The 27,395-nt window shown below is 39.3% G+C and overlaps 1 protein-coding gene across 6 annotated transcripts; it reads left to right on the top strand.

Moving 5' to 3' along the window:
• Positions 1-10,480: 10,480 nt before the first annotated feature.
• Positions 10,481-24,254, top strand: LOC148129309 (uncharacterized). 6 transcript variants are annotated; one of them, XM_087947164.1, is made up of 6 exons: positions 10,501-10,776; positions 12,791-12,866; positions 13,922-15,021; positions 18,063-18,189; positions 20,811-20,912; positions 21,760-24,254. In XM_087947164.1, the coding sequence occupies exons 3-6, from the start codon at positions 14,143-14,145 to the stop codon at positions 22,980-22,982; spliced, it is 2,331 nt and encodes a 776-aa protein (XP_087803290.1). In that variant the 5' UTR covers positions 10,501-10,776; positions 12,791-12,866; positions 13,922-14,142; the 3' UTR covers positions 22,983-24,254. The 6 variants fall into 6 exon arrangements, with proteins under 6 accessions (XP_087803289.1, XP_087803288.1, XP_087803290.1 ...); XM_087947161.1 differs by having other exon boundaries at positions 10,517-10,776; positions 12,791-13,412; XM_087947165.1 differs by having other exon boundaries at positions 10,758-10,819.
• Positions 24,255-27,395: the final 3,141 nt, after the last annotated feature.

Genomic DNA, 27,395 nt, shown 5'->3' with positions numbered 1-27,395 from the left:
AAACGTCAGCGCATGTGCAGAGTCCTCCACCTCAAAAGTATTTCACCGCTAGCTAGCAATGGAAATATCTGTGATAATGGCTGGCGTCTGCTTCGTTGCTCCAAAGAATAAAAATCTTTCTTGCACCGCAGTTTCCTCTAATGGCAACTTTGTACATAGGAGTAGGCAATTGGTTGTCATTTGGATTACAATTCCCATAGCATCTGACAATGGGGAATGCCGGGTGGGGATTACTGAAGTAATAAAATTACTGGTGCACCCCAGGTTCTCTGATACCTGTGCAGTTCATGATATGCCATGAGCAGATTTCCAGACAGGGGTTGCTCGGGGCAATGCTGGGTAGTGATGTGCAAAATGTTAAGGTTTTTCTTCCTCCAGATATGTTCTCTCTCTCCCCATTCCCCATTTAATACTTCTTTAAGTTGGCTTCCTGGTATATTTCATACCTTTCCTGCCTTACAATGGCATAAAATGCCACACTGTTAATTTTTTGACACATTTTTAAGGGGTGCAAATAATGTGTTCAAAAGCCACAAAGGCTGTGTAAGAATACAGCCTGTCTTTAATGACAGGCTAAGCATCACTTTTTAGAATCACAAATGAAAACATTACAGTCTATTCTTTGCTTAAAATTCTGTTTCTCAACCTTGACAGCTACAGTATATAAGCCCTGTGGATTTCAACTCCCATAATTCCCCAGCCAGTATACTGGGGTTACTGGCCTCCAAGATGCGCTTGTCGTTCTATTTGAAATCTTTGCTTTAATTGAAATACAGTAATTCAATAAGATTGCAATGATTCTTTTCAGAATAACAAGAGTTGGAAGGGATCTTGGAGGTTTTCCAACCTCCTGCTCAAGGAGAAAACCCTATACTGTTTCAGACAAATGGTTGTCCAATCTCCTCGTAAAAACCTCCAGTGATGGAGCACCCACAACTTCTGAAGGCAAGCCGTTCCACTGGTTAATTGTTCTTGTTAGGAAATTTCTTCTTGGTTCTAGGTTGCTTTTCTCCTTGATTAGTTTCCATCCATTGCTTCTTGTCCTGCCTTCAAGTGCTTTGGAAAATAGGTTGATCCCCTCTTCTTTGTGGCAGCACCTCAAATATTGGAACACTGCTATCATGCCCTGCTCCTTCTTTTCAGTAGATTAAACATACCAAATTCCTGCAACATATCTTCATATGTTTTGTCTCCCCAATCATCAATGTTGCTCTTTTCTGCAACCTTTCCAGAGTTTCAACTTTTTTTTTATAATGTGGTGACCAAAATTGGATGCAGTATTCTTCAGTTTCCACCAATACATTTCATACAAACCTGTTACATAATTTCCCCAATTTGTTTAAAAAAAAAGAAGAATGGAGAAGAATTAATTATCTTTGAAGACAGGCAATAAAAACTTATCTGGGATGTGACTGATATTTGTGCTAGCTTAATTTTTATGATTCATCTCTAACTTTCAGATCACAAATGTTAGTAGCTTAATATATTCTTTGAATGTTTGTTCTTTAGATTATTCAAAAAAGGTAGCTTATTACTTGTCCCAATCAATATAGCTACTAGAATCATTTAGTAAGAACTATTAAACAATACAGTTGTAGCCTACGAATATTCTAACAATACATCATTGTAAAAATCACACTAAGAGTATGTTTCATGTTTTTCTTACAACTTGCATTTTTTTTCTGTGTGCAAAGCAGTAGAGGGGTGTTGCCCTTTAGAATACTCAAAAAAGTTAGATTTCATGAGAATGAACTTTCATGTACAATACACAGAAACAAATATCTTTGCAAAAACTATAGTGAACAAAAAAAAAGTATAATTGAAATTTGTTTATTGGACTTGCAGCATGAATTATCCATGGCTAACTGAACTATGATTTACAGAATTCTTTCAATTGCTTTGATTCACACAGTACATTTCACTGTAAAGTACCATACTGTACTAAAGTACTGTAACCATTAAAAGCTAAACGTATTCAATATATTGAACCAAGTAGCTAAGAAAATTATAGAAACTATTTTAACTCCCTACCTCAATTAAAAACATTACATTTGCATATCCTGAATTCATTTTATTCCTAAAGTAGTTCTATTCTCTAAACTTGGCTATTGACTATTTTCTTGGATTTGGGGCAGTGGTGGTATTCTACTGGTTCGTCCTGGTTCTGGTGAGCCGGTAGTGGCGATGAGCAGTGGAGATGGAACCAGTTCTCTCCACCGCTCTGCTGTTGGGCCCACCCGCCCGCCCATGCTCCCACATTCACCTTTATCCTCTGCTTTTGAAGAGCAGCTGCTTTGCGCAGCAGCTACTGAAGCAACTGGGAGAGTGCAGGCTTGCAGGAAGTGAGTTGGAACACCTCTGCTCCTGTGTAAAGTGTCTGTTTGGTGCACGTGCACATACAAAGTGTGTGCATACGCCGCAAAGCATGCCCACCAAGCCACGTCCATTGAACCAGTAGTAGAACTTTTGGAATCCCACCACTGATTTGGGGGTAATAAATCTTGCTATCCTACACAAGAGAAAGCAGAAATGTCTATCTTAAGGGTTTATATATTATCCAAGGATACATTTCCCATTCTTGCCAGAGGCTTCGTCAGATAGGAAGCATAATCCTGCAGATAGGTGAAGGAGACATCCTGACAACTGGATGCAACACAAAAGACCACAAACAGAGGTTTGAAACAGAAATCCCATACTCCTTTCACAATTTATTCTGCTTTTTTCCCCTGTCCCCATATTAACTATTCATTTTTCTTCCCAGAGGGGACCGAGTAGTGTTATTTTGTCACAGGAATTAAAAAAGAGAGAGATGTTGATGGAGCGGTATAAACCAGTGTGTTTCTCAATCTGGGGAACTTTAAGGCATGTGGACTTCAACTCCCAAGAATTCCGCATGCTGGGAAAACTGATATAAACTGTATGTGGGTCTGTTATATTAGACATAGAAAGTGTTACTCAGATTTTTAGATTGATGCACCAATATCAGGAAGGAATGCATAAGTACAGGTAGTCCTCAATGTATGATCGCAATTCGGACTGGAACATCAGTTGCTAAGTGGTGCAGTCATTAAGTGAGTCATGTGACTGGATCCAATCTTATAACCTTTTTACTGTAGTTGTTAAGTGAAACATATGGTTAAGTGATTCATGTGGTCATTAAGTGAATCTGGCTTTCCCAGATTCACTTAATGACCATGTTATACTTTGACTTTGCTTGTTGGAAGCGGGCTTGGAAGATTACAAATTATGTTTATGTGACTGCAAGATGCTGCAAATGTGGTAATTGTGAACTGTGGCTAAGGGCCCAAATTGTGATCACTTGATCATGGGGGTGATGTGTTAGGAATCTGTCCACCAATTAGTTGGGTTGGCAATATATAAACCAACAATGTATGTTTGTAGCTTTAAGACAAAATCACTGTGTTGATTTGTACTATATTCCGATTGGTTGGTTGTGTTGTGAATTGCCATAAGAGAGAGCTAGAGATCATAGTTTGTTCTCTCTGACATTCTGTCTCTCTGACATTCTGTTTCTCTGACATTCTGTTGGCTATCTAAGGTTCTCTGTTGTGCTTATACTTTGATATTTTTGTTTACTGTAAATGACAAAGGCAACCGGTAAGAAGACTTTGTAATTGAATATTCTTTGGACTGTAAAACGTATATGACCTGGACCGTTTATTGGACTGTGCTATTTCTTAAAGTAAACTTTAACTCAATTTAGTGTATCTGTGTGTGGCTGAATAATTATTCATAATTACTCCCATAAACGTTTCTATGTGCATATCCTTGTTACTCAAGGGTTATTCTGTACGTATCATAACATGATGAAATGATTGTAACTTCAAGGATAAGTCATAAAAAGCCATGATGGTGCAGGGGTTAGAATGCAGTACTGCAGGCTATTTCTACTAACTGCTAGCTGACTACAATTTGTCAGTCCAATTCTCTCCAGGCTCATCCTTCCATCCTTCTGAGGACAGTAAAATGAAAACCCAAACTGTTGGGGACAATATGCTGACTCTCTAAATCACTTAGAGAGGGCTGTAAAGCACTGTGAAGCTATGTATAAGTCTAAGTGCTATTGATATTGCTAAATTACTTTTTCTGAGGCTGTAATAACTTAAATAACTTAAATGAACAGTAATAAGTCAAGGACTACCTGTAGTATCACATACACTGTAAATATCTATTGTACAATACAATATATTGTAGCCACAGACATCCGGTGCTGATAAACTAATTAACACATGCAATCTGTCTTAATCCAGAAATTCCAGTCCTCATAATTTTCAGCAACTACTTTTTCTCCTCCCTGGACAAGATTCCACTTGACAGCCTGGTGTCTTTCAGGAGTATAACATGCATATCGCCTTCTGAAATTCCCAATCTAAACCTGTGATTCCAAGTATTGGTTGTAGAAATGAAACTCCATCAAAAGGAGGTTTCTTTGCCATAATGGAAAAACCTGCTTCATACGTTATAAAAGGACCTGGGAAAACTATCCATCTACATACATAGTGCACAAACACATTTATGTGAACATTGGCAGTTGCATAATTGAGTAAAAAAGAAAGTATAAATTAACCACTGTAATGGGGTTTATAAGACCAAAAATTATTATTAGATAGGTTACTATGCAAAGAGCTTAATCTATCTGATTAAGAGACATGCAAAAGGACGCATTATATTATATCTTAGTGTTTCTTAATGTTTGGACAAGACTGTGGAGTAATTGAATTATTGATGTGGTTCAGATGGAAAGTATTTGCGTGGTTACAGTTTGTAGCGTGTTGTCTTAAGCAACTAATTGTAGCTTCAGTTAGTAACTGTGGCAAGTAACTATGCCATTTCTATTAGAAGTCAAAAAGAAGCTCCCATTGAAATCTATCATATATTGAGCTCATTCATAATATAATGGTGGTGGGCAAAACACAACTAACAGAAACTTACTGTAGAAAGCAAAGAAGGTGACACTGGATAGAGATATACAGGAACTGTTATGTAAGCAAAACAGGGTGGAAACATTTTTAAGGCTGGAACAGTCAAATGACATTTAGAAGTAACTCAGGCAGACACCTCCTTAATTTATTGAACTATAAGGTAGAGGGGGAGTCACAGCACCCCCAGACTTTCTATTATTGTAATGTAGCCAATCTCAATAAAAGTAGTTTTAATCTTCCTGTGGTATTGATTTCCTGGTCTGGTCCATCTGGGCTGACACCTATTAAATGAACTATGATTAAAATGAATTTTGCAAGAGTGCTGGGGAGTTTGCAGGGTGTGGTTAAAAAACCTAGTCGGCATGAGGTTGCAACTGAACTTCTGTTTTTATGTAGTATGTTGTGTAAAAATACATGTGAAGCACATGTATCACCCATTAAAAAGAGTGAAATTTCAATCACATCTTTGTGGCCACTATCTTGACTTTAGTATCAGCTTGGTCAAATTGTATGGCATTAAAATGATTCATTCATCTATTCTGGTATAGAAGAGATTAAAGGTGTAATTTCTAGAGAGCAGATGGTAGCACAGAAACATAAAAGCTCATAGCTATTGTATTTCTCTCTACATCAATAAGAGAGGTTATCTTTATCTTTGAATAAGTTATAATATTAATAAAAACTATTAAGAACAGAGGATTGCTCTAAAGGATAACATGAACTTGAAATTGAAAGTCTAAAGATGATGTAATGCAGAGGTCTCATTCTCGTGGCCCGTGGGCCAATTGCGGCCCACAGGACGATATCCTGTGGCCCCCACCGTGATATGAAAGTATAATATTAGTGTATAATATAAATATAAAGTATAATATAAAGTATAATATTATGTGGTCCAGCCTCACCCAGCCTCTGCCTCCAGCGGCCCCCAGGTAAATTGTGTTTGAGACCCCTGATGTAATGGCAATACAATATGTTATGGAAAGTCAATTAATACAATGTGAATGTAAAGCCAAGAGGAAAAGACTATTGATATTGTGCACAAGACATATGTACCAACTGACACACTGTATAATGGAAAAGGAGGTTTTATTTGTTAGGTTTGTTGTGAAAAATAAAAATAAAAAATTAAAAATGATGAGAGGGGTTTGCAAGTTAGAAGCAATATACAAAGAGTAGTTTGATTTGATTACAGATCATTTACTAGATGAAAAGAAAATGGAAAATCTGAGTATAAACATTGCTTTCAAAAACAACTTAATACAGGTAGCCCTCAACTTACGACAGTTCAGTGATGACAACACTGAAAAAGTTAAGTTATGACAACATTTAAAAGAGTGACTTAGATCTGGTCCTTGCACTTACAATAGTCACAGCATCTCCATGGTTACTTGAGCAAAATCCGGGCACTTGCCAATCAGCATGTATTTATGACGGATGCAGCATCCTGGGGGTTCCTGACAAGCAACATCAGTGAGGGAACCCACAGGTGCTTTTTCAAGAGGCAACTGGACTTTGTTTTTCTTTGAAGATGTTTCGCTTCTCATCCAAGAAGCTTCTTCAGCTCCAGTTACCTCTTGAAAAAGCACTTTTGGGACAACCATGACCTGGATGAGAATCTCCATAGTGACTAATCAATGGAGGAAGCCAGATTTGCTTAAGGACTGCATGGTTTGTTTAACAGATGCAGTGATTTGCTTAACAACCATGGTAAAATGATTGTAAATTCAGGCATGACTCACTTAACAACTGCCTTGCTTAGCAACAAAAAATTCTGGTCCAATTGTAATCATAAGTTGAGAGTTACCTGTAACTATGTTCTGTCTTGCTCTACCAAATTTGCTTTCCAAGGAGCAGGGCTAAGAAAGGCCTTTTGCACAGGATGAGAAGAAAACTTAGCCCAGTAACGTCTGCACCTATCCCCAGATTTTCAAAGGCATTGAGATGGGGAGTGGTTTTGCTTACAAACAGACAGTACATTTACCACAGAAATGAGCTTTCATAATTTAGGCCTCAAATTGACAACTATGATAGATATAACTGATCTTTTTAAATGTATATATCATTTACTGTACTACTCCACACCTAGGAAGATGTTTTTAATGCGTATTTCCAACCTAGTCACTAAGCAGTAGATGGCAGCCTTAGGACTTTAAGGAACAACACAGCACGGACTTCCAGGTGATGTCACGATGAGACCAGAAGCAGCAGACAGAGATCTCCATGTCTACGCTAGCTTCTCGCTGCATGTGGGCTCCGGATAGAGCCGAAAGCCGCCTTGGAGGGCTGGCAAAGCTAAGGAGAGGCACCCGGTGAGGTTCCGAGGGAGAACGCAACTCCCTTGTGGAAACCCCAAGCTTGGTCTCTATGCCACAACGGAGAGAAGAGTGGGCCAAGATGGCCGCTACAGTGTTGGGACAGCTGAGGAACATCTAAGCACAGTGCTGGAGTGGAGATTGGGAACGGTGCCTGGAGAAGGGTGAGAAGAATCAATTTTATTTTTACCTACCCCAAAAAGACTATAGCAGAGAAGATTATAGAATTGTGTTAGCGGTGGCTTGGATGACAGAAGAAGAATTAGGAAATATAAACAGTTTAAAATTTTAAAATTGTAAAAGGAATAAATTTAGAAGAACACTAATTCAGAATTGGCAATTGGACAGGATTTTTCATGGGAAGGCATTATTTTGAATGCTGAAAATAATTGTTCTAAAAGATAAATAATATTTGATTTTTAAAAATTGGCAAAGCTAATTTAGAGAAATAGGAAAAGGGTGGCTGTGAAACTGGATTAAAAGTGCCACTTGTTGATGAAAGAAAAATCCTGCAAATCCCTTCAAACTAACAATTTAATCAAAAGAATAAATTAAAAAGGAATCAAAGAAAGACACTACAATAAGACTCCTGGAAGCTGAAATATATTATAACTAAGGAATACAAGAGGATATTACCCATGGAATTATTGGTGATTTGGATTGATTAACATTGGGAAATAAAGATTTGAGAATATTGATATTAAAAAAGAGACACTAGTTCAAATAAAATAAAACTTACTGGATACTGGACAATTGGAATAATAAGTAATACAAAGATGAGTGAAATGTGTAAAGAAATAAAGATGGACCTTTGAGCCATGAATGAGATGTGGGACAGAATGTTGGATTTATGCACAAAATACAAAACATAGAGAAAAAATCGGAAATGGTGATGATAGCAGAAGAAGAAGAAAGAACAAAGAAGGGGGAGGAGCTAGAAGAAAGAGAAACCAGTGAAATGGAACAAAAGGAGCAACAAAATAATAAAAAAGAAGAAAAGAGAAATTGAACTTGAGATATTAATGATAGATGCAATAAATAAGGGGGGGGGGAATACTGAGATTGGAATGCTGATAAATGAAATGGTTAGGAAATTACAGAAGGGAGATCAGAAGAGGGTGGGGATAAACTTGGAGAAATGGGAGAAAAAATATCAGAAAATGGTAAAGAATAGAGGAAGGATTAAGGGAAAAAGCCCAAAAAATGGTAGAAAACGGGAGGTAAGCAAAGAAACAACGAATCAATATAAAAAGGAGACTTAGAGATAATGGTTAGAAATGGAAAAGAAGGGATATTTTAGCAGTAAAATATGTAAAACACAATCTGAGGAACTTGGAGTAAGAACTAGAAAAAGAATAAAAAGGAATAATTAAAATGGAATAGATATGAAAATAAGAATTTATAATAGATTAACCAAGTAAGACAGATAAATGTATATGGAAGATAAAAGTGACCAATATTTAAGATATGAAAGGAAATGTTATGTGGAGCTCGACAGGGAATAGACATAACCATATAGTAAAATAATATTTTAATGAATTATATATTTTGTTTTTCATGTATATAAGGTAACGAGGTTATAATGTTATAAATTTGATACTATTGGCTAAAAGAAAATGTATTTGGATAAAAATGCAATGTTAGAGCCATGATGGTGAACCTATGGCACACGTGCCACAGGTGGCACATAGAGCCATTTGTGCGGGCACGTGAGCCCCAAGCAAACTTACCTCACTACATATGCGTGTGCCTCCCAGTTGATTTTCGGTCTGTTTGAGGCCTTTTTCGGCCTTCCAGAGGCTTGAGGGAAATCTCTGCAGCCTTTGCAGGCCTCAAAATAGGCCCGTTTCATCATTTCCAGGCTGCAGAGGCTTCCCTCAAGCCTCTGGGTGGCGAAAAGGCCTCAAACAGCCCTAAAATCAGGTGGGAGGCACAGTGCAGGTAAGGGGGAGGAAGGGATTGCGCCCACATGTGCAGGTGGTGGTGGGCCGCATGCATTGCCTTCTGGGTGGTGGCATGCAAGCACGGGGGCGCAAGCACAATTTTTGGCACAGGAGCCCAAAAAGGTTAGCCACCACTGTGTTAGAGGGAAGGGAACATATAGAAAATAAAATATATGCAACAGTGGCAAATGTAATATTGGGGTGGGGGGACATAATAGGGGATAATGTAAATTAAGATGAAATTTTGAATGGTCAATGAATGGTATGAATAGATTAAATTGCAAACATGGTGACCGTAAGAATATATGATAAAGGAAGTTAGGGATTGATTAGAATGTTTCTAATGAATTAAATATTTTGTTATCCACTTGAACAAGGAAATGAGGATATATTGTTATATTGTTGGCTAAAGAAAATAAGATGGACAATATATTTGCGTAAAAATGAGAAGTTAGAGGGAAGGAAACACATAAAAACATATGTAATAATATTGGAAAGGGGATTTAATAGGGGATAATATAAATTAAGATGAAACATTGAATGATCAATGAAATGATATGAATAGATTAAACTGTAAACCTGTTGAATATAAGTATATGATCAAGGAAGATAGTGATTGATTGACTGATATAAAGTAATTCATAGAATATAAAGAAGAAAAATTGGTAATAAATAATGATGTGATGTTAGAAAGCTGTACCTGTGACTATGGATATGGCTGGTTTAAAATGTAAAACATCTGGAATCACACTGTTCTCTCAAAGATGTATTTAAATAATTAAAAAATTTTAAAAAAACTTTTTCAAAAAAAAAAGAAACAACACAGCACAAACTTCTGCAAATGTTTCCCCAGATTCTCCAGTGATGTTGCAGTCTCTCTTTCATCAAAGGAGAAGAAGGAACTGAAAAATGGCAATGCATTTTAGTGTTGCTAGAATAAGAGTCAAATATTATTTTGGGGTGGGGGGGAAATCAGTGGTTTTCAAAGTTCCTTGCCTGGTTGATTGTCACATTGGGGAGAAGAATTTATAAGCATGCAGCAATTGGCTAATCAGCAAAGGATGTGTGGATTGGATTAAGGTTTGTGGATTGCATTACTACTCCACAAGGAAATGCAAAATGAGGAGTTAGTTACATCAGAATTGGGAGTGAAGGCAGAAGGGAGGAAAAAAAACCCGATGCGTCAGTCTTACGTCTTCTGAGTGACAGGCTTTCCTGCCTATCTCATGCTTAATTCAGTGTTTTAAAAATAGCCTCCAGATGTTTATAATTGGATAGCCACAGAGCAAGAACAGCCCATCTGAGCAAATAGGACTGTGAGAAAAGACACAGCGAGATCTAAGGAGCAGACGCCAAAAGACAGCAGAAGAAGAATCCGGACAATTGGTGGGCAAGAGGAAGGTTTTGTGCAGGTCGAAGAAATAGCTCGGTAGGGTGTCTAGAGGAATGTTGCACCACGTATAGGTGTGACCTCAGAGGCCAGGGAAAGTGAAGAGAGAATATTTGTGGATCTATGGGGTACAGGAAGAAGATTTCATAGAAGGAGCAGGAAGAGAGGCATTGGCAAAAAAAATCTGGGTAAGTCAAGGAATCCCTTCAGTGGAGTAGGAAATAGGAGAAGGTAGGTTGTTTGATTGTGAGTCATGAATATATTATGTCATAGATTTCATTATTTGATGTGGATTATGAGGCAAAGTACATGTAGGATGTGGTGGTCTGCTGACCCCAAAAAGCAGGGAGGGGGCTGCCGGCTGAAAAAGGTGGGGAGGAGTTAGGCAGTGGGTTGGCTGTTTGAGCTCATTTCTCCATGAAAAGATGGACCTTGATCCAGAACATGTGTATTAAAAAAAACACATGCACTCACAACCACAAACAGCTAGTGGCCAGGTTCCTCTAAGCTTGACATACACTTCTACCTCTCAGAAGGGATGAAAGTTGCTGTAAAAGATGGCACCTAAGCAGGTCTTGAGGTTCTGGATTGGAGATGATGGGAAAGTCCTGGTTCTCTTAGGGAAGAAGAGGCAGGTTTGACAAAAGAAAATGCTGCATCATGATGAAACCGAAGCAGCTACCACAAAAGGGAGGAAAATGAAACAACTGCAAACCCTTTTTAGGTGCCTTATACCCAGTATATGAATGGGAAGGCTGGTCTGGTGTAGTGGTTAAGGAACCAGGCTAAAAACCAGAAGATCGTGAGTTCTAGTGCCACCTTAAGCATGAAACGTGGCTGGGTGACTTTGAGCCAGTCACTCACTCTGAGCCTATGACATTAGGCTTGGGTGACAAGCTGGTTGGTCAATTTCTGTTGCAACCAATAGATCAACACATTCAATAAAGCTCAACTTTTGGGGGAAAATATCAGGAAGAAAAAGAATAAACAGTACATTAATATTAAGGAACAATATAGGCCAGCATATTAAATGCAAGTGATTCTCTGTTCTGAACTCAGCCGGCCTGTGGCAAAGCTGCAAATTGAGGCTATGTGCAAAGGTTCCTACAATGCAGAAGGCCCTGTCCCTAAAGGGGAAGCAATAGATGACTACTAATTCTCTCCCCGCCCCCCCCCAACCTAGAATTTTGACTGTTTTAATTCCTAGCAGGATTGCAGCTATTGTATCTCTTCTTTTGCCTGCCTGATTGTAAGTCTGGTCATTTCCTCTGATGAATCAGCCACAGCCATGCAGGTTGGAGAATCTGGATCTCAGTTCTAAGACTACAGTTGAGGAAGGTTCCTCTGAAACAGGGAAAGGAAACCCGTGATACCCACAATATCGAGGTAGTCCTTACAGCCATAAGTGAGCTCTGTAATTACAGTTGTAAATTGTGATGGTTGTAAAGTGAGTCCCACACATCCATTTCTGATTTTATAATATATATATTTTTGTGACATTTGATAAGGGAACCCATTGTAAATGCCAGGTTTCTGGCAAAAATGTCGTAAATCATGGTCACATGACCACAAGGGGCTGCAAATGGCCATACATACAAACTTTGTCAAGTGCCCAAAATGCAGTCATGTGACTGTGGAGGGGTGGGCGACATTAGAACTTCAAAACTGGATCATAGCTCACTTTTTGGAGGTCCATCCCCTGAGGCCAGGGGTTCTATCCATTCAGACCTGGCTTCTGAGATTAGAACAAGGCTGGCTTTACCAACCCCAAATATTCACAAACGTTGCCAGAGGCAGATTCTGATGGAGTAATCCATATTTCATGCTGTTCGTGGAGAGACTTTTGAAACCTTGATGAATAAAATACATTGCATCAATAAAGGACATTCCACTTCAGGAGACATTTAACAGTCAATATTGGAGTGGAACTGGAGTGAACCAGAGGTGGTATTGAGCAGATTCTGAAGAGTTCTGGAGAATTGGTAGTGAAAATTTTGAGTAGTTCAGAGAACCAGCAAACACCACCTCTGACTGGACATTTTACAGTATCCTTCCCCTGCCACACCCACCAAGCCACGCCCACAGAACTGGTAGTAATTTGAATTTGAATCCCACCACTGGAGTGAACAGATATACTACCTGCAGGATTAAGATCTGTTTCACTTAGTGTCTCACTTTTTCCAAACTTGTAATCTATTTCAGCACCTGTATGCATTGTTGTTGTTGCTATCAGCAAATGCCAACATTTTAACCCTTTACTATGATAGTTGAATGGTTGGTGAGTATTGTAATTCTATAACATTGTTTCCTTGTGCCTAATTTATGCGTTTGGATACATTTTTAAAAATGTGCTGATAGTGCCACAAAATCTAGAGAATGAGTAAGATCGCAAGGCTTTATTCTGGTACACACACACACACACACACACACACACACACACAATTGTATGTATGTATGTATGTATGTATAATTCTCAGAGATTGCCTGGATGAGTCTTTGTAGTTGTCTTGGAAAGCTTCTCAGAAGTACTTTGCCATTGCCTCCTTCCTAAGGGCTGAGAGAATGTGACTGGCCCAAGATCACCCAGCTGGCATTGTGCCTAAGGCAGGACTGGAATTCATATTTCCCATTTTCTAGCCTGATGCCTTAACTATTGCACCAAACTGTCTCTCATGTATAGATTAGGTGGCTTCATATTAAAATAGCAATAGCACTTAGACAGCCCTCTCTAAGCGGTTTACAGAATCAGCATATTGCCCCCAACAATTTGGGTCCTCATTTTACCCACCTCGGAAGGATGGAAGGCTGAGTCAACTTTGAAAAGGTGAGCTAAACAAATTTCTTCTAAATTTCTAGCACTAATTTTCCATCACGAAGGGGCAAGTAGGTGCCAGCCTGATTTCTCCTGAAATAAGTACCTCATCCTGAAATTTTGCACCTGAAAGTTTAGTTGGGAGAAACACATGATTGATATTCAATTTTAAATAGTCTTTCTTCAATATGGTGCGATCCCACAAACAATACTTGCAAGTAATACTTAATTTATATATCATCTTTTTAACCTGATTAAAAAAAACACCTTGTACTACTAGAAGAGACTTAAAAGGGTTGGAAGATATCAGTGGTTAATAAAATAAAAATTCAAATGATTTAAATAAATAAAAATTGACCAATTCACTACATCCTGCCTATCCAAACTCTCCATGGAAAGGATATTCTGATTTGTTTTTGCTTTTTATTTCCTGGACATTCTGATGCTAAGCTGTTCTCTGAAATTAGGAGAAATCTTAATTATGTAACCATAAGCTTTTGACTCCCCCACCCTCTGTTTAGAAAGATTCCTTGGAAGCACTGCGATTTCAGGCTAGAAGGCTGCCGTATCTCTTGGTCCTTCTGTTATCACAAGTATTTCACAGCCAACTTAAGTACTAGCAAATTATTTATTGGCTCTAGAAGACTGCATTGATTGTTAAGCACATCTCAACAGCTTCTTGGAAAGTTGTTTAGATCCAAATCACTGGCTTCTTGGAAAGCTGAAGACAATAGCTACTACAATGGAGATTGGATTGACCTTTGACAGGGAGAGCCAATTACAATCAACTTCTAAAGAGACTTACCATTCTACAAATGCAACTGAACTACCAAGTTTAGTGCATTGTGGGAATACCGAACAACTGCTCCATCAGATGACATCACAGGAAGGTCCTCCCAAAACATCTCAATGCTGGAAAAATGCTGGGAATGGGTCATCCCTTGTGGTCACTCAAGTATTGCAATCAATGAGCAGCCAGTCATGTACAGATGCCACAAACTGTGAAAAGCTGCAATCTAATGAAACAGATAGTCCTTTGAAGAGCTCAGAGCTAGCAACTTCATCTGAAGAGGTTGTGGCGGGTGCGGATACTGTTCCTGAGGTTGTGCCACCCTTGTTCTTTCCACTGAAAAACACATGGATGCTTCAACTCCACTTAGAGGATGACATTGAAGACTACCTGGAGGGATTTGAGTCCGTGGCCTACACCAACCGCTGGCCCAAGGCAGAGTGGGTTGCTAAACTGAAGCCATATCTGAGCCGCAAAGCTCTTCTAGCCTGCAACATCTTGGAACGTAGTCTTGCTAATGACTATGATGTGGTCAAAGAGCGCATCCTGCACCAATATGGTATCACAAGTGAAATGCAACGCCAGTGCTTCAGGCAGTTCCGATACCAGGAAGCCAAAGGCCCCCAAGAAACCTGCCAAATTCTCCAGGCCCTTGGACAGCGCTGGTTGAAGCCGGAAAGGCACACCAAAAAGCAGATTTTGGAGTTACTAATACTGGAGCAGTTTCTCACCATCCTGCCCCCAGAAATACAAGATTGGGTTCGAGGATGCTGTCCAAAGACTTGTGCTCAGGCTGTGGATCTTGTTGAAAGTTTCCAGCTGGGAAATGAGGTGAGAGGGATGTAAGTGGTGGAAAAACAATTTGATGTAGGAAGCTGCTGAGTTTAGTTGTACAGGTGGTAGTCCTTGAGTTACAATCACAACTGAGCCTGGGAATTACAGTCTTAAGTTGTGATGGGGCATGACCAAATTTGAATTTATGACCTTTTTCATGGAGGTTCTTAAATGAACCTGTTGGTCACTATAGGTAAATCTAAAATGCTGGTTTCAAAAAAAAACAACTGTTGTAAATCTTGGTGATGAGTGCTGCCAATAGCTGTAAAAACGTCCTAGTTGCCAAGAGCCCAAAATGCAGTCATGTGACTGGGGGGAGACACCAACATGTTGAAACCAGTTTGTAAATAGCTTTCTTTGGGGGGGGGGTGTCCATCATAATTTCAAATGGTTGCTAAACAACTGATTATAGGTTAAGGACTACCTGTATCAATATGCTAAATACCTGAATGAATGGATGCAAAGCTAGGTTGGAAAATGTAAGATTATCTAGCTCTTAGAACTCTCTTAATTTCCATCATCCCACATTAGTTGACTCTCTTCAATATAGTGGCAAGGGTGCTTTGCTCATTTGCAGGCATACCCTAACTGGGCTGTAAAAAAATCCAGACACCATTAGATGCCAGCAGTGAGGTCCGCAAAAGCCTTGTTGCCATCTAGTAGTTGTCTAGATTTGGCAGCCTGGATATGGTAAATCTCACTGATGTCAGATTTCCCTCATTCATCTGGTTCACTACACAGATGAGGGGAATGAAGATCAGGTTGAGGCAACTGTTGCAGCTTTGCAAACAGAAATAGAAACTATATGATGGTTTTGAGCCATTGATGATAGGCACTTTATTCTTGTCATTTGTTAACCAATTGTCAGCATTCTAACTTAAATCTGCATTTGTGCCTTTTCCACATATAAAAAATGTGTAGCTTCTCTTTCTGTTTGCAAAGTCACAACAGTCACCTCAATGTGATGGTGCAGGCAATGTTAAGATTCTTGCCTCTAAGACCTCTAAATTGGCTCATCATACATAACCTGTGGTTATTGCTTGAAGAAAACTCACATGTATTATAGCTTTTAATAAAACTGTGTAATAGTTTTGGCACCAGATTAGGAATCAATATGTCTGTGCATGGTCATTATATAGTATAATGCATGCAGGAAATAAGTGTATTTGTTTATTTTATTTATATATCATATTTATAAATCACCCATGATCTCCTTCATAGAGCGCTCCTGAGTGGTAAAATTGTTTCTTCTACATTCCTTGTAACATTTTGAAATGGGTGAGGTGGCTATGGGAGCTGTAAGTACTTGTCAGACCTAAGATGAAATCCAGTTGAATCCAGTTCTTTAGTTAGTTTGATATAAAGTTTGATATAAATCCAATTAAATCCAGTTCTTTAATTAGTTTGATATAAAGTTTGATATTAGTTTGATATAAAGAATATTATTTTACCTAATAGACAAATATTGATACTGTTATACCTGACGGACAGAATCTTGCCAGGCTAAAGCTATAACCTTCTAGTCTAACAGACAGACAGTATGATTGTTTCTTTTTTCATTGTTTATTCTATTGTTCCATTACTTTACTACAGTTATGCTACACTTCTTTTCATTTCTCTGTTTTTATTGTTGTAAGCTGCCTAGAGTAGCCCCATGGCAAAATAAGCAGCAAATAAATGTAACAAAATAAATAAGTAAATAAAACCTGGGAGATTCTAGAGACTTCTAGAGATTCTAGAGACTTCTAGAGATTCTAGAGACTTGTGGACTTCCCAGCATGGCAAATTCTAGGAGCTGAGATCCACTATGTCTTAAAGTTGCCAAGGTAGGTCACCCCTCTTCTAAGGTATAATTATCCTAATCCTTTTCCCATCCTCATCCAGTTCAGCACTTTCTTATCTTGGCCCCCCCACTGGAATGATCTGCCTTCTCCCTGGGAAACCGCATTGCCACTGCTGACATTTCCCACCCCACTTCTTCAGTTGCATATTCCATCACACTACTGGAATCAGAGTCAAAGTAAAATAGAGAGATCATTTGAATTCCATAGTGTTGGAAGAAATTTAATTCAGAAATTTAATATATTCCTGTGCTGCCTCTATCCTTCCTTTTAATCATTAACACAATCCGCAAGTAACTGAAACTAGAAAATTATATGGCAAACAAAGTCAATACAAAGTTGCAAATATCACTAAGCCACTTCCTCCATTGATAATCACAGTAATGACCAGGCTAAACTGATTAACCTACATAAATAAATAATAGCAGACAGGGAAATTCCTTTCACAATACAGTTTCCCTGGGTACACAGAGCTGGTGCCCAAAGTCAGCACATAAACACATATCAAAGAAAAGATCTGTAAATAAAAGTCAAATAAAACATTCCACTTCCAGAGCTACATGTCCACCAAATTAAACATTACAAAGAGCACATTCACACACATTTCACAAAGGACTGGCTTTCCTATAAACATTATCAGCCTCTGTACCTTAAGTGGTAGTCTACCTTTGTGTGCCATCTGTTATGCTCTCAAATAGTATTAGCACTTAGACTTATATGCCACTTCACAGTGCTTTACAGCCCTCTCTAAGTGGTTTACAGAGTCAGCATGTTGCCCTCAACAATCTGGGTCCCCATTTCACCAACCTCGGAAGGATGACTCAATCTTGAGCCAGTAACAATCGAACTGCTGAACTGCAGGCAGACTTGCAGTCAGCAGAAGTATCTGCAGTACTTCATTCTAATTACTGCACCACCATGGCTCAATAAAGGAATAAATATTCCTCAATAAAAGAATAACATTACATCTTTTCCAAGCAGCACGTCCAGCATCATTCTTGCAAATCCCAGCTTGTAATGGAAGCCCTCTTTCTTCTAACAATATTTATGCTGAGAGAACTGACTGAAGGGATTTAAGTGTTCATGAAAGATTTCCAATTGGTGTATTTGAGGATTAATCTGTTTGGAGTTCCGTTTTTTTCCTCATCTTATTTTTGAATGTGTCTCTTTCATCCCCTTTCTCTACCACCTCCAAAGCCACCAGTGCCATTCAAAGACATTGATGTGAAGTTCTCCAATGAAGAGTGGGCTTTGCTAACTGAGGAGCAACGAGCCCTGTATGATGATGTCACGCAGGAGAACTTTCAGAATCTGTCCACTCTGGGTGAGGATTGGCCAGTTTTCTTCAGCCCTCCTTGTTTCCCTGGCAACTCAGGAACAATGCTTTTCTAGTTTCATGATGAATCTAGCTTCTGATCAAGGGCCCAAATGACTGGAGGGGGGACTTATGGTCCACAACATTTGGAGGACATGTTCTTTGGATCATTAGGTTAGCAGGACCCTGGAGGTCTTAGGGAAATAATGGTTGTCTCCTCTCTAGCATAGTATTATTATCTGAACCTTCTAATATTCTGTAAAGGTATTTATTTATTTGGTTCAGAGACTGCCTTTCATTCAGGAGTTTAAGGTGGTATATACACTGCTCAAAAAATAAAAGGAACACAAAAATAAGATATCCTAGATCTGAATGAATGAAATATTCTTATTAAATACTTTGTTCATTACATAGTTGAATGTGCTGACAACAAAATCACACAAAAATTATCAATGGAAATCAAATTTAACAACCCATGGAGGTCTGGATTTGGAGTTACACTCAAAATTAAAGTGAAAAAAAACACTACAGGCTGATCCAACTTTGATGTAATGTTCTTAAAACAAGTCAAAATGAGGCTCAGTAGTGTGTGTGGCCTCCATGTGCCTGTATGACCTCCCTACAACGCCTGGGCATGTTCCTGATGAGGTGGCACATGGTCTCCTGAGGGATCTCCTCCCACACTTGGACTAAAGCATCCCCCAACTTCTGGACAGTCTGTGGTGCAATGTGGCGTTGGTTGATGGAGCAAGACATGATGTGCTCAATTGGATTCAGGTCTGGGAAATGGGTGGGCTAGTCCATAGCATCAATGCCTTTGTCTTGCAGGAACTGCTGACACACTCCAGCCACATGAGATCTAGCATTGTCGTGCATTAGGAGGAGCCCAGGGCCAACCGCACCAGCATATGGTCTCACAAGGGGTTTGAGGATCTCATCTCGGTACCTAATGGCAGTCAGGCTACCTCTGGTGAGCACATGGAGGGCTGTGCGGCCCCCTAAAGAAATGCCACCCCACACCATTACTGACCCACTGCCAAACTGGTCATGCTGGAGGATGTTGCAGGCAGCAGAACGTTCTCCACGGTGTCTCCAGACCCTGTCACGTCTGTCACATGTGCTCAGTGTGAACCTGCTTTCATCTGTGAAGATCACAGGGCGCCAGTGGTGAATTTGCCAATCTTGGTATTCTCTGGCAAATGCCAAACATCCTGCACGGTGTTGGGCTGTAAGCACAATCCCCACCTGTGGACATCGGGCCCTCATACCACCCTCATGGAGTCTGTTTCTGACCTTTTGAGCAGCCACATGCACATTTGTGGCCTGCTGGAGGTCATTTTGCAGGGCTCTGGCAGTGCTCCTCCTGTCCCTCCTTGCACAAAGGCAGAGGTAGTGGTCCTGATGCTGGGTTTTGCCCTCTTATGGCCTCCTCCTCATCTCCTGATGTACTGGCCTGTCTCCTGGTAGCGCCTCCATGCTCTGGACACTACGCTGACAGACACAGCAAACCTTCTTGCCACAGCTCGCATTGATGTGCCATCCTGGATGAACTGCACTACCTGAGCCACTTGTGTGGGTTGTAGACTCATGCTACCACTAGAGTGAAGGCACCGCCAGCATTCAAAAGTGACCAAACCATCAGCCAGAAAGCATAGGAACTGAGAAGTGGTCTGTGGTCACCACCTGCAGAACCACTCCTTTATTGGGGATGTCTTGCTAACTGCCTATGCTTTCCACCTGTTGTCTATTCCATTTGCACAACAGCATATGAAATTGATTGTCAATCAGTGTTGCTATCTAGGTGCACAGTTTGATTTCACAGAAGTGTGATTTACTTGGAGTTACATTGTGTTGTTTAAGTGTTCCCTTTATTTTTTTTTGAGCAGTGTATGTAGCCCTCAGTTTATGAACTCAATTGAGACCCAATTTTACAACTTTTTTTGCCGCAGTTGGTAAGCAAATCATTGCAGTTAAATTAATTATATCATTAAGTGAACCTGGTTTCTCTCACTGACTTTGCTTGTTGGAAGTGGCTGGGAAGGTTGCAAACTGTCAGGTTCATGTGATCCCAGGATTCTGCAACCATCATTAAATACATGCCAAGCACCCAAATTTTGATCACATAACCTTGGGGATGCTACTGGTTATAGTTTACTTTTTTCAGTACTATTTTAATTTCACTAAATGAATCATTGTAATTTGAGAATTACCTAAACATAGCAAACCCTCCCTCCTATTTGTCCGCATAGCAACCCTGGAAGTTAGATTGGCCTAAGAGAGAGTTACTGACCCAAAATCATTAAGTGAACTTCCGGGGTTGAATCTGGGCTTGAATTGTGTGTGCCTGCCCCTATTCCACCACCTTTGCTGCTGTGCTAACTGGCCCCGTACAGGGCTGTACAGGTTAATCAGGGATATTCAAGGGAAAGAGAATAGGACTGAAATTGGTAGATCCTTATTTATCTCTTGTTCTGGTTCTGATCTAGATCAACTCTCCCTTCTTCTGCCTGTTCTTAATGTTTAAACCAATGTGGTGCCTCTTTGTGTTTGACCTGACTTTCAGAATTTTTCACTGAGAAATTGGGAAGCCATAAATCTTTAGTTATGCTCTGCTTCTTTCTCTTGGGCAGGAATTCCTCTGGAGAAACCTGAGATAATCACCCGGACACAGCAAGGGGGAGATCTGTATTTTCAGAATAATACTATCAATTCTCCAAAAGTTCAATTCATAGGTAAGGAAGAAGACTGAACGGGGAGTTTTGTGATGATCCACCTAACCTGTTGCCTAGTTCTTTATAGCCTAGTTTTTATAATACACACATACACTTACATATAGACAGCCATACTAAATAAGTCCTGTTTGTTCTGCTATTAGCAGCAGGAATTACGATTTAAATTACTGGGGGAATATGTGTGTGCAAATTCTCCAGGGATGTCTGTAGGAGAGGGTCAAAGATTATAAGATGGCGGTCACAACACTCTGATTAAAACTTTTGAACTTTTGAACCTGTTTCACATAACATGTAAAAGGGGTGAGACTTCAATAGTACAATAAAGAGTGCCATTGAGTGATTTTGACCCACTGTTATTTAAGGAGCTATCCATGTACTTAGGGGTAAGTAACCCACTGGGTGGAGCCCCCAGAGCCAATTTGCAGTCCCAAGGAACACATTCAGGTTACATTCCCAAAATTTGATAACAAAATTTGTACCAATTTTCTACTTTTTCATCTCCCAAAAGACAGAGTAGACGTAGTAGACTTTCCCAGGACATAACACACCTTTAACCTTTTTTTAAAAGTCGTGTTTTCTTCCCTGTCTCCATCCAGTCAACCCACTGCTATCAGATTTCAAAGAATGCCTCCCAAAGAAAGAATAGGAAAAGTATGCCATATGTTATTTTTCTATGAATCAGAGCAATGCCTACCTCAGCAATATTCAGTTTGGGAATCAAGAGAGAGCTTTCGTTACTTCCTTTCCTTAAGCCTATTTCTCAGTTAAATAGTGGGCCTGGGGAAAAAGGGAGACAAACTATTTAGTTTCCTTCAGAAGCAACTGCTCTTTCTTCTTTCCATTGCAGGAAGCCAACTGTCACCAACTGTTATCCAAGGGGTGGGAAAACATTCTTTTTTGAAGAGAGCCACAAAGACAGTTAAGGTACAAGACATCACAATGGAAGTACCTCAGCACAGTGTGAGTCTAGGGGAAACACTTGTCAAAGAGCCATCTTCTAACTCTATAAAAGAGGCTGCGACATCAGTGCCCTCGACTAGTACTCTCCCCCTAAAAAAGCCATTGATTTCCACAAAGCATAAATCTTCCAAAAGAAGGAAGCATCAGCCACCCAGAACAGAGGAGTTGTCTTCCACAAAAGGTAGGCCTCAACCATCATTGCTGCAGGAAACATCTGGAAAAAAGGAACCAGGAAGCCAAATTTTGACTGCCAAAGCTGGTAAACAAAAGAAGACTCTGGTTCCTCAGGGTGCTAGATCATCACAGCTGAAGAAGCCAACTGCATCAGTAGGGCAGCACCCCAAAGAGAAGAAGAAATCTAAAGTTCCGAGTGAACCACCCATGTTGAACAAGGAAACCCTCTTGGGTGAAAATATTGTCCAGGACAAAGAGCATCAGCTGGCATTTCTGGAAGTAAAAGTCAACGAAGCCCCTCTCCCGGTCACCACGTGGAATCCTCCTTTCAGTGCCACTGTAGTCTCCGATCTCACATGCCTGGATTGCGGACGGTCCTTCAAGCAGAGGTTTGACCTGCGCCAACACCGGTATGTCCATACCCGGGAGAAGCCATATGCCTGCACGTTGTGTGAAAAGTGTTTTAGGCATCCAAGCAATTTACATATCCATTTGCGGACGCATAGCGGGGAACGGCCCTATCAGTGTCCCGAGTGTGGGAAGGCTTTTTCCCAAAGTTGCAACCTTCGGACTCATTGCAAGATCCATACGGGTAACAAGCCATACAAATGCTTTGTCTGTGGAAAGTCCTTCTGCCATAGCTCCAATCTCACCATCCATCAGCGAGTACACACTGGAGAGCGTCCTTATCCTTGCTCGGTTTGCTCCAAACGTTTCAGTGACAGGTCTACCCTGGTGCAGCATGAACGGACCCACACAGGTGAGAGGCCCTATGCTTGTGTGGTCTGTGGACAGAGGTTCAGCCAGATATCTCACCTCATGAAGCATGGCCGCATGCATCCAGATACCAGTGACCCAGCAGGGCCCACTGAAGAGCCATCTTCCAACACATCCGAAAGGGTCTTCACGCCACCTCGTGGAAAAGCCTCTTTCTGAATGAAGGGTGAGAAGCCAACTGCATCAATTGAGAATCTTGCCTGGATTTCAAAAACATGGGCTTCTTCATCCAAGGCTAATGGTCAGCAGAATTGCACCACTACATAGAGGTGGCTGGATAGTATATTGGGAAGAAAAAAGAGAAACTAAGAGTTTTGATAAGCAAAATAAATGGCTGGCAGAGAAGTAGTAACAAAAAACATAGAAAGGGGTGAGAGAATTGCTAAGGCTGGAAGCCTCCCTTGCAATCAGTCCGCTGTAAATAGCTAGACTTCATTATCGCATTCAGGGAAACATCTGGAAAAAAATAGTCCCGGTATGCTATATTGTTTATAAAAACAACCCAAATACTCTTGCAAAGTTCTCTTTCCCAAGCATTTTTTTCCTTTTTAAACATTTGTGTTCTCATTCCTAACTGTTTCACAAGTCTTTTCTGTTGCCATCATCTCCAGAGATTAACATTGCATATGTATTTGAAACAGACAAAGGTGGAAAATTCAAGACATCTTTGCTCCCTTAGTCATTATCATAGAAAAAGGCAGGAAAAAGCTTCTTGTAAGATGTAAGGAAAGTGTACTGTGTTTGCAAACAACAATATTCAGTAGCTGGTCCCAAGTTTGGAGCAAATGAGAAAAAGAAATGAGCAGAGAGGCTTCTGGAGACAAAAAAAGAGCTACTTGAAAGCAGAGCCAAGATACTTTTGACACGTTAGAAATTTTGAAATGCCAGCATTTTTTTTTCCCCATTTTTCTTACCTCTGGAATTGCAGTGAATTTTCTACACCAGGATTTCCCAACCTTGACAACTTCAAGACACGTGGACTTCAATTTCCCAGCCAGCCAGAGATAATATTATTTTTTAAAAAAAATCAGTCCAAATATTAGTTAAATGTAAAGATTAAAAAGTAACTGCTTGGCTGTTTTTTATGGTCAAATAAATATTTATTTTCTAAAATGTGTCATTGGGAGAAAATCTTCCACTACATAGTTACTATAGAAATTCTTTTCTCCTCTTATGGACTGGAACCGTGAGATGGGCAATCAAAGCTCCCTTCATTGAATGGACTGGCTTTAATCTATTTTGTTCCTTGAGCAGCTTATTTATTTATTGCTGAATTATATGCAAGAGCCAAATCCTTTATTTAAAGCTATGCTCAATCCAACATTGAAGTACATGGAGTCTGGAAAAGCAAATGGATAAAATGAACTGTAAAACCACAGGTGTTAAAGTGTAATGCTAAAATAAACTACAGTATTTGGTTTATTAAGTAGATTTATGTTGTTATGGTTTCATTTACAACTATTATTGACAATTATTACGTTTAATCCTGGGCTGGAATGTTAGAAGTATTTTGAAGAGAAGCCTTAATAATGATTTATATCAGGGGTGGGATTCAAATTTTTTATCAACTGGTTCTGTGGGCATGGCTTAGGTGGTGGGCATAGCTTGGTGGTCATGTGACTGGGTGGACATGGCTTGGTGGTCATGTTATTGGCTGGGTGTGGCCAACTCAATATCACTCACATCGAGGCACGCATCTCCTCACCTGGCCTCTCATGACTGTGGGGATGCTGCAACAGTCGTAAGTGTGAAAAATGGTCGTAAGTCACTTTTTTCAGTGCCATTGTAACTTTGAATGATCACTTCACACAAGCAAAGTACCAGCAAAGGAGGAGGAAAAACTCCAGAGTCCTGCCAAGAATGTGATAAGGGTTAATGGAGAGGCAGTTTCTGTAAGCAACACCAGAATGTTTCCTTCCTGCCTTCCTTACAGGATTAGGCCAGTAATTTCTTCTAACAACCGGTTCTCTGAACTGCTTAGAATGTTAACAACCTGTTCTAGCAAATAGGTGTGAACTGATAGAATCCCACCCCTGATTTATATCATTTGCATTTGTGAGTTTTGCCCCATTTTACAATCTTTATTGCCATAGGTGTTAAGTGAATTACTACAGTTAAGTTAGTAACACAATTGTTAAGTGAATCTGGGCTTCCCATTGGCTCTGCTTAGCAAAAGGTTATAAAAGGTTATCATGTGACTCTGGGACACTGCAACCATCATAAATATGAGTCGGTTGCTAAGCATTTAATTTTTTTTTTTTTTAAACAAGTTTTATTAATTTTTAAAACACACAAATTGTCATTATTCATTACATGTTTAAACCTTTTTTCATTGTCAATTTAACAAGTCAGATAAATTATAATTCTGTTTTAAACCATTTCCATACAACATACCAAAACCTCTTATTCAATTTCTCTTTACTTCTCTTTACTCTTATTCAATATCATTATTATTATTTCATCTGTTTCTTTCTGACTTAGTTACCATTATTCTCAATCTATATTTCTACAATTTTTAACTAATTCTCCCCCCAAAAAGACATATACATACAACACACAAAACATAAAAAAAAATCTTTTTGGAAAGTAACTTGGACCCAGGTATCTCTCTCTTCATGGACTTCAATTATATTCATGCTCATCTTACATATCATTACTTATTTTATTTACCATTCTAAGCCTTCTATATTAACTTCCCCACATATTTCACACTTCTTACTTCTATCTTAATTAATCATCTTAAATTGAATCATTATATTTATATCTTTTGTCCATTTTTTATCATCCCTTTGTCTCATTCCTTATAAAAAAAAAAAATAAGTTTCTCCTGAAATCATTAATCAGAGTATGATGCCTTTCTATCTCCCCCCTAAGTTAATCAAATTAATCTTTAAAATAATATCTAATACCCAATCCGATTTTGCTTGGTACATTCTATCTAACTAATACATCCAACATAATTAAGTACATAATTAGACAATAAATCCAAATATTAAAAAAAGATACTATAATAAAAATTTTATAATAACATCAGTACCATAGTCTTATTAAACTCTTTAATTAAAACAATATTCTAAACCTCCCCTATTATTAGGTTTTAAAGCCAATCATTTTTAAACATTTTAACATTTTAATCTCTTATCAACTCTTAAATCATTACAATACTACCATCTCATCTTATGTACCTTGCAAAATCTTTTTTTAAAAAAAAAAATTATACTTTATCCATTATCCAAAAAAAATTTCTTTTTTTCATTTAATTTCAAAACATTGTAGCTTTTCTCCACCTTTTCCCTTTCTTTCTTCTCCCAACAAACCTTTCTACCCCCCCTTCTTCTAGCCTCTGCCTTGCCAGCTTCCCTTCTCTGTCGTATTCCTTTTCCCTTTTGTTTACTATCATCATATTGGTTTTGCACCTTATTTTTCCCTTTCTTAAATGTTTTTTTAGATCTTAAGTCCTTAAGTCCTTTAATTTTCTTCTTTTCTCTTCTTTTCTTTTCTTTCTCTCCCTTCTTTCTGGATCAAGTTCTGAGATTCATTAAAAATGGCTCCTTTCTTTCTTTCTTGTTCCTCTGCTGTCTTCATCTGTTGTAATGTTTGTTGATAATTAATAAGCGCCATTTCTAAGAAAAGGAAAGCTTCTTCCACACCATCTTTACCATTTTTTTTTGCTTGTTCATATTCTTTTCTTAGTTCCTCAACAGAAAGAGCCATTATAAATCTTTTCTTTTCTTTTCCCCTTCTTTCTTCTTACAACAACCAGAATATTCAAAAGAAAATAAAAAAATAAAACAGTCCCAAAGTTATCAGTCAGTCCAAACCAAGGCAGAGTTCTCACTTTCTCCTTCTGGGGTAATATCAATCCAAGAGAAAGAAAGTCCAAATCTGTTTAAAATCTTATTGCAATATATTCTAGTCTTCAAATCCTTAAGGCATCTGCTCCAACAAAGTCTTAGCATACAAATGTTTTCTTTTTAATCCTCTCTCTTCCCACTCATCGCTTAAAACCAATTTTCACCTAAAAGAAATAGGTTTCTTAATATCCAGTTATTTATTCCGTAGGAAAAGAGGGAAAGCTATCCTTTCAGCACCTTCAAACAGCCGCTTTTTCCTCTTCTGGCAGGTATTATTCAGAAAGTCATACTTTTCAGGAATTTTATTAGATATGTCTTAGAGTCCTAGGAGCCAAGAAAAACTTTCTCCTCTCAATCACTTTCTCCACTTCCTCCTGCGCATTCTTACCCGGCTGCCAGCTTCTTTGTGGCGGCCATTACAGACCGCCGCTGCACCGTCCTGGGAAAAGGGAGTTCTGCCGGCCAGGGAGGGAGTCTGCAGCACCCCCAAACCCTTCTCCGGATCCCCTACCTTCAGCTGCCCCTGCAGGTGGCCTAGCTCCGTACCCGGCTGGGTCGGAGCCCCAAAAACGGCTAGCGCGGCAGGGATCGCGCAGCTTCGCAAATCCCTGCCGCTCGCGAAGCCGACAAAACCCACTAAGCATTTAAATTTTGATCACATGACCCTGGGGATGCCACAATGTGAAAAACAGTCATTAAGTGTGAGAAACAGTCATAA

This window comes from Notechis scutatus, chromosome Z, assembly GCF_049901735.1.
Source record: "Notechis scutatus isolate UNSWTSFEM ecotype Mainland chromosome Z, rNotScu1.2, whole genome shotgun sequence".
Lineage (NCBI taxonomy): Eukaryota > Metazoa > Chordata > Lepidosauria > Squamata > Elapidae > Notechis > Notechis scutatus.
Note: the sequence above shows the minus strand (reverse complement) of the source record. Positions and strands in the feature narration are given on the sequence as shown.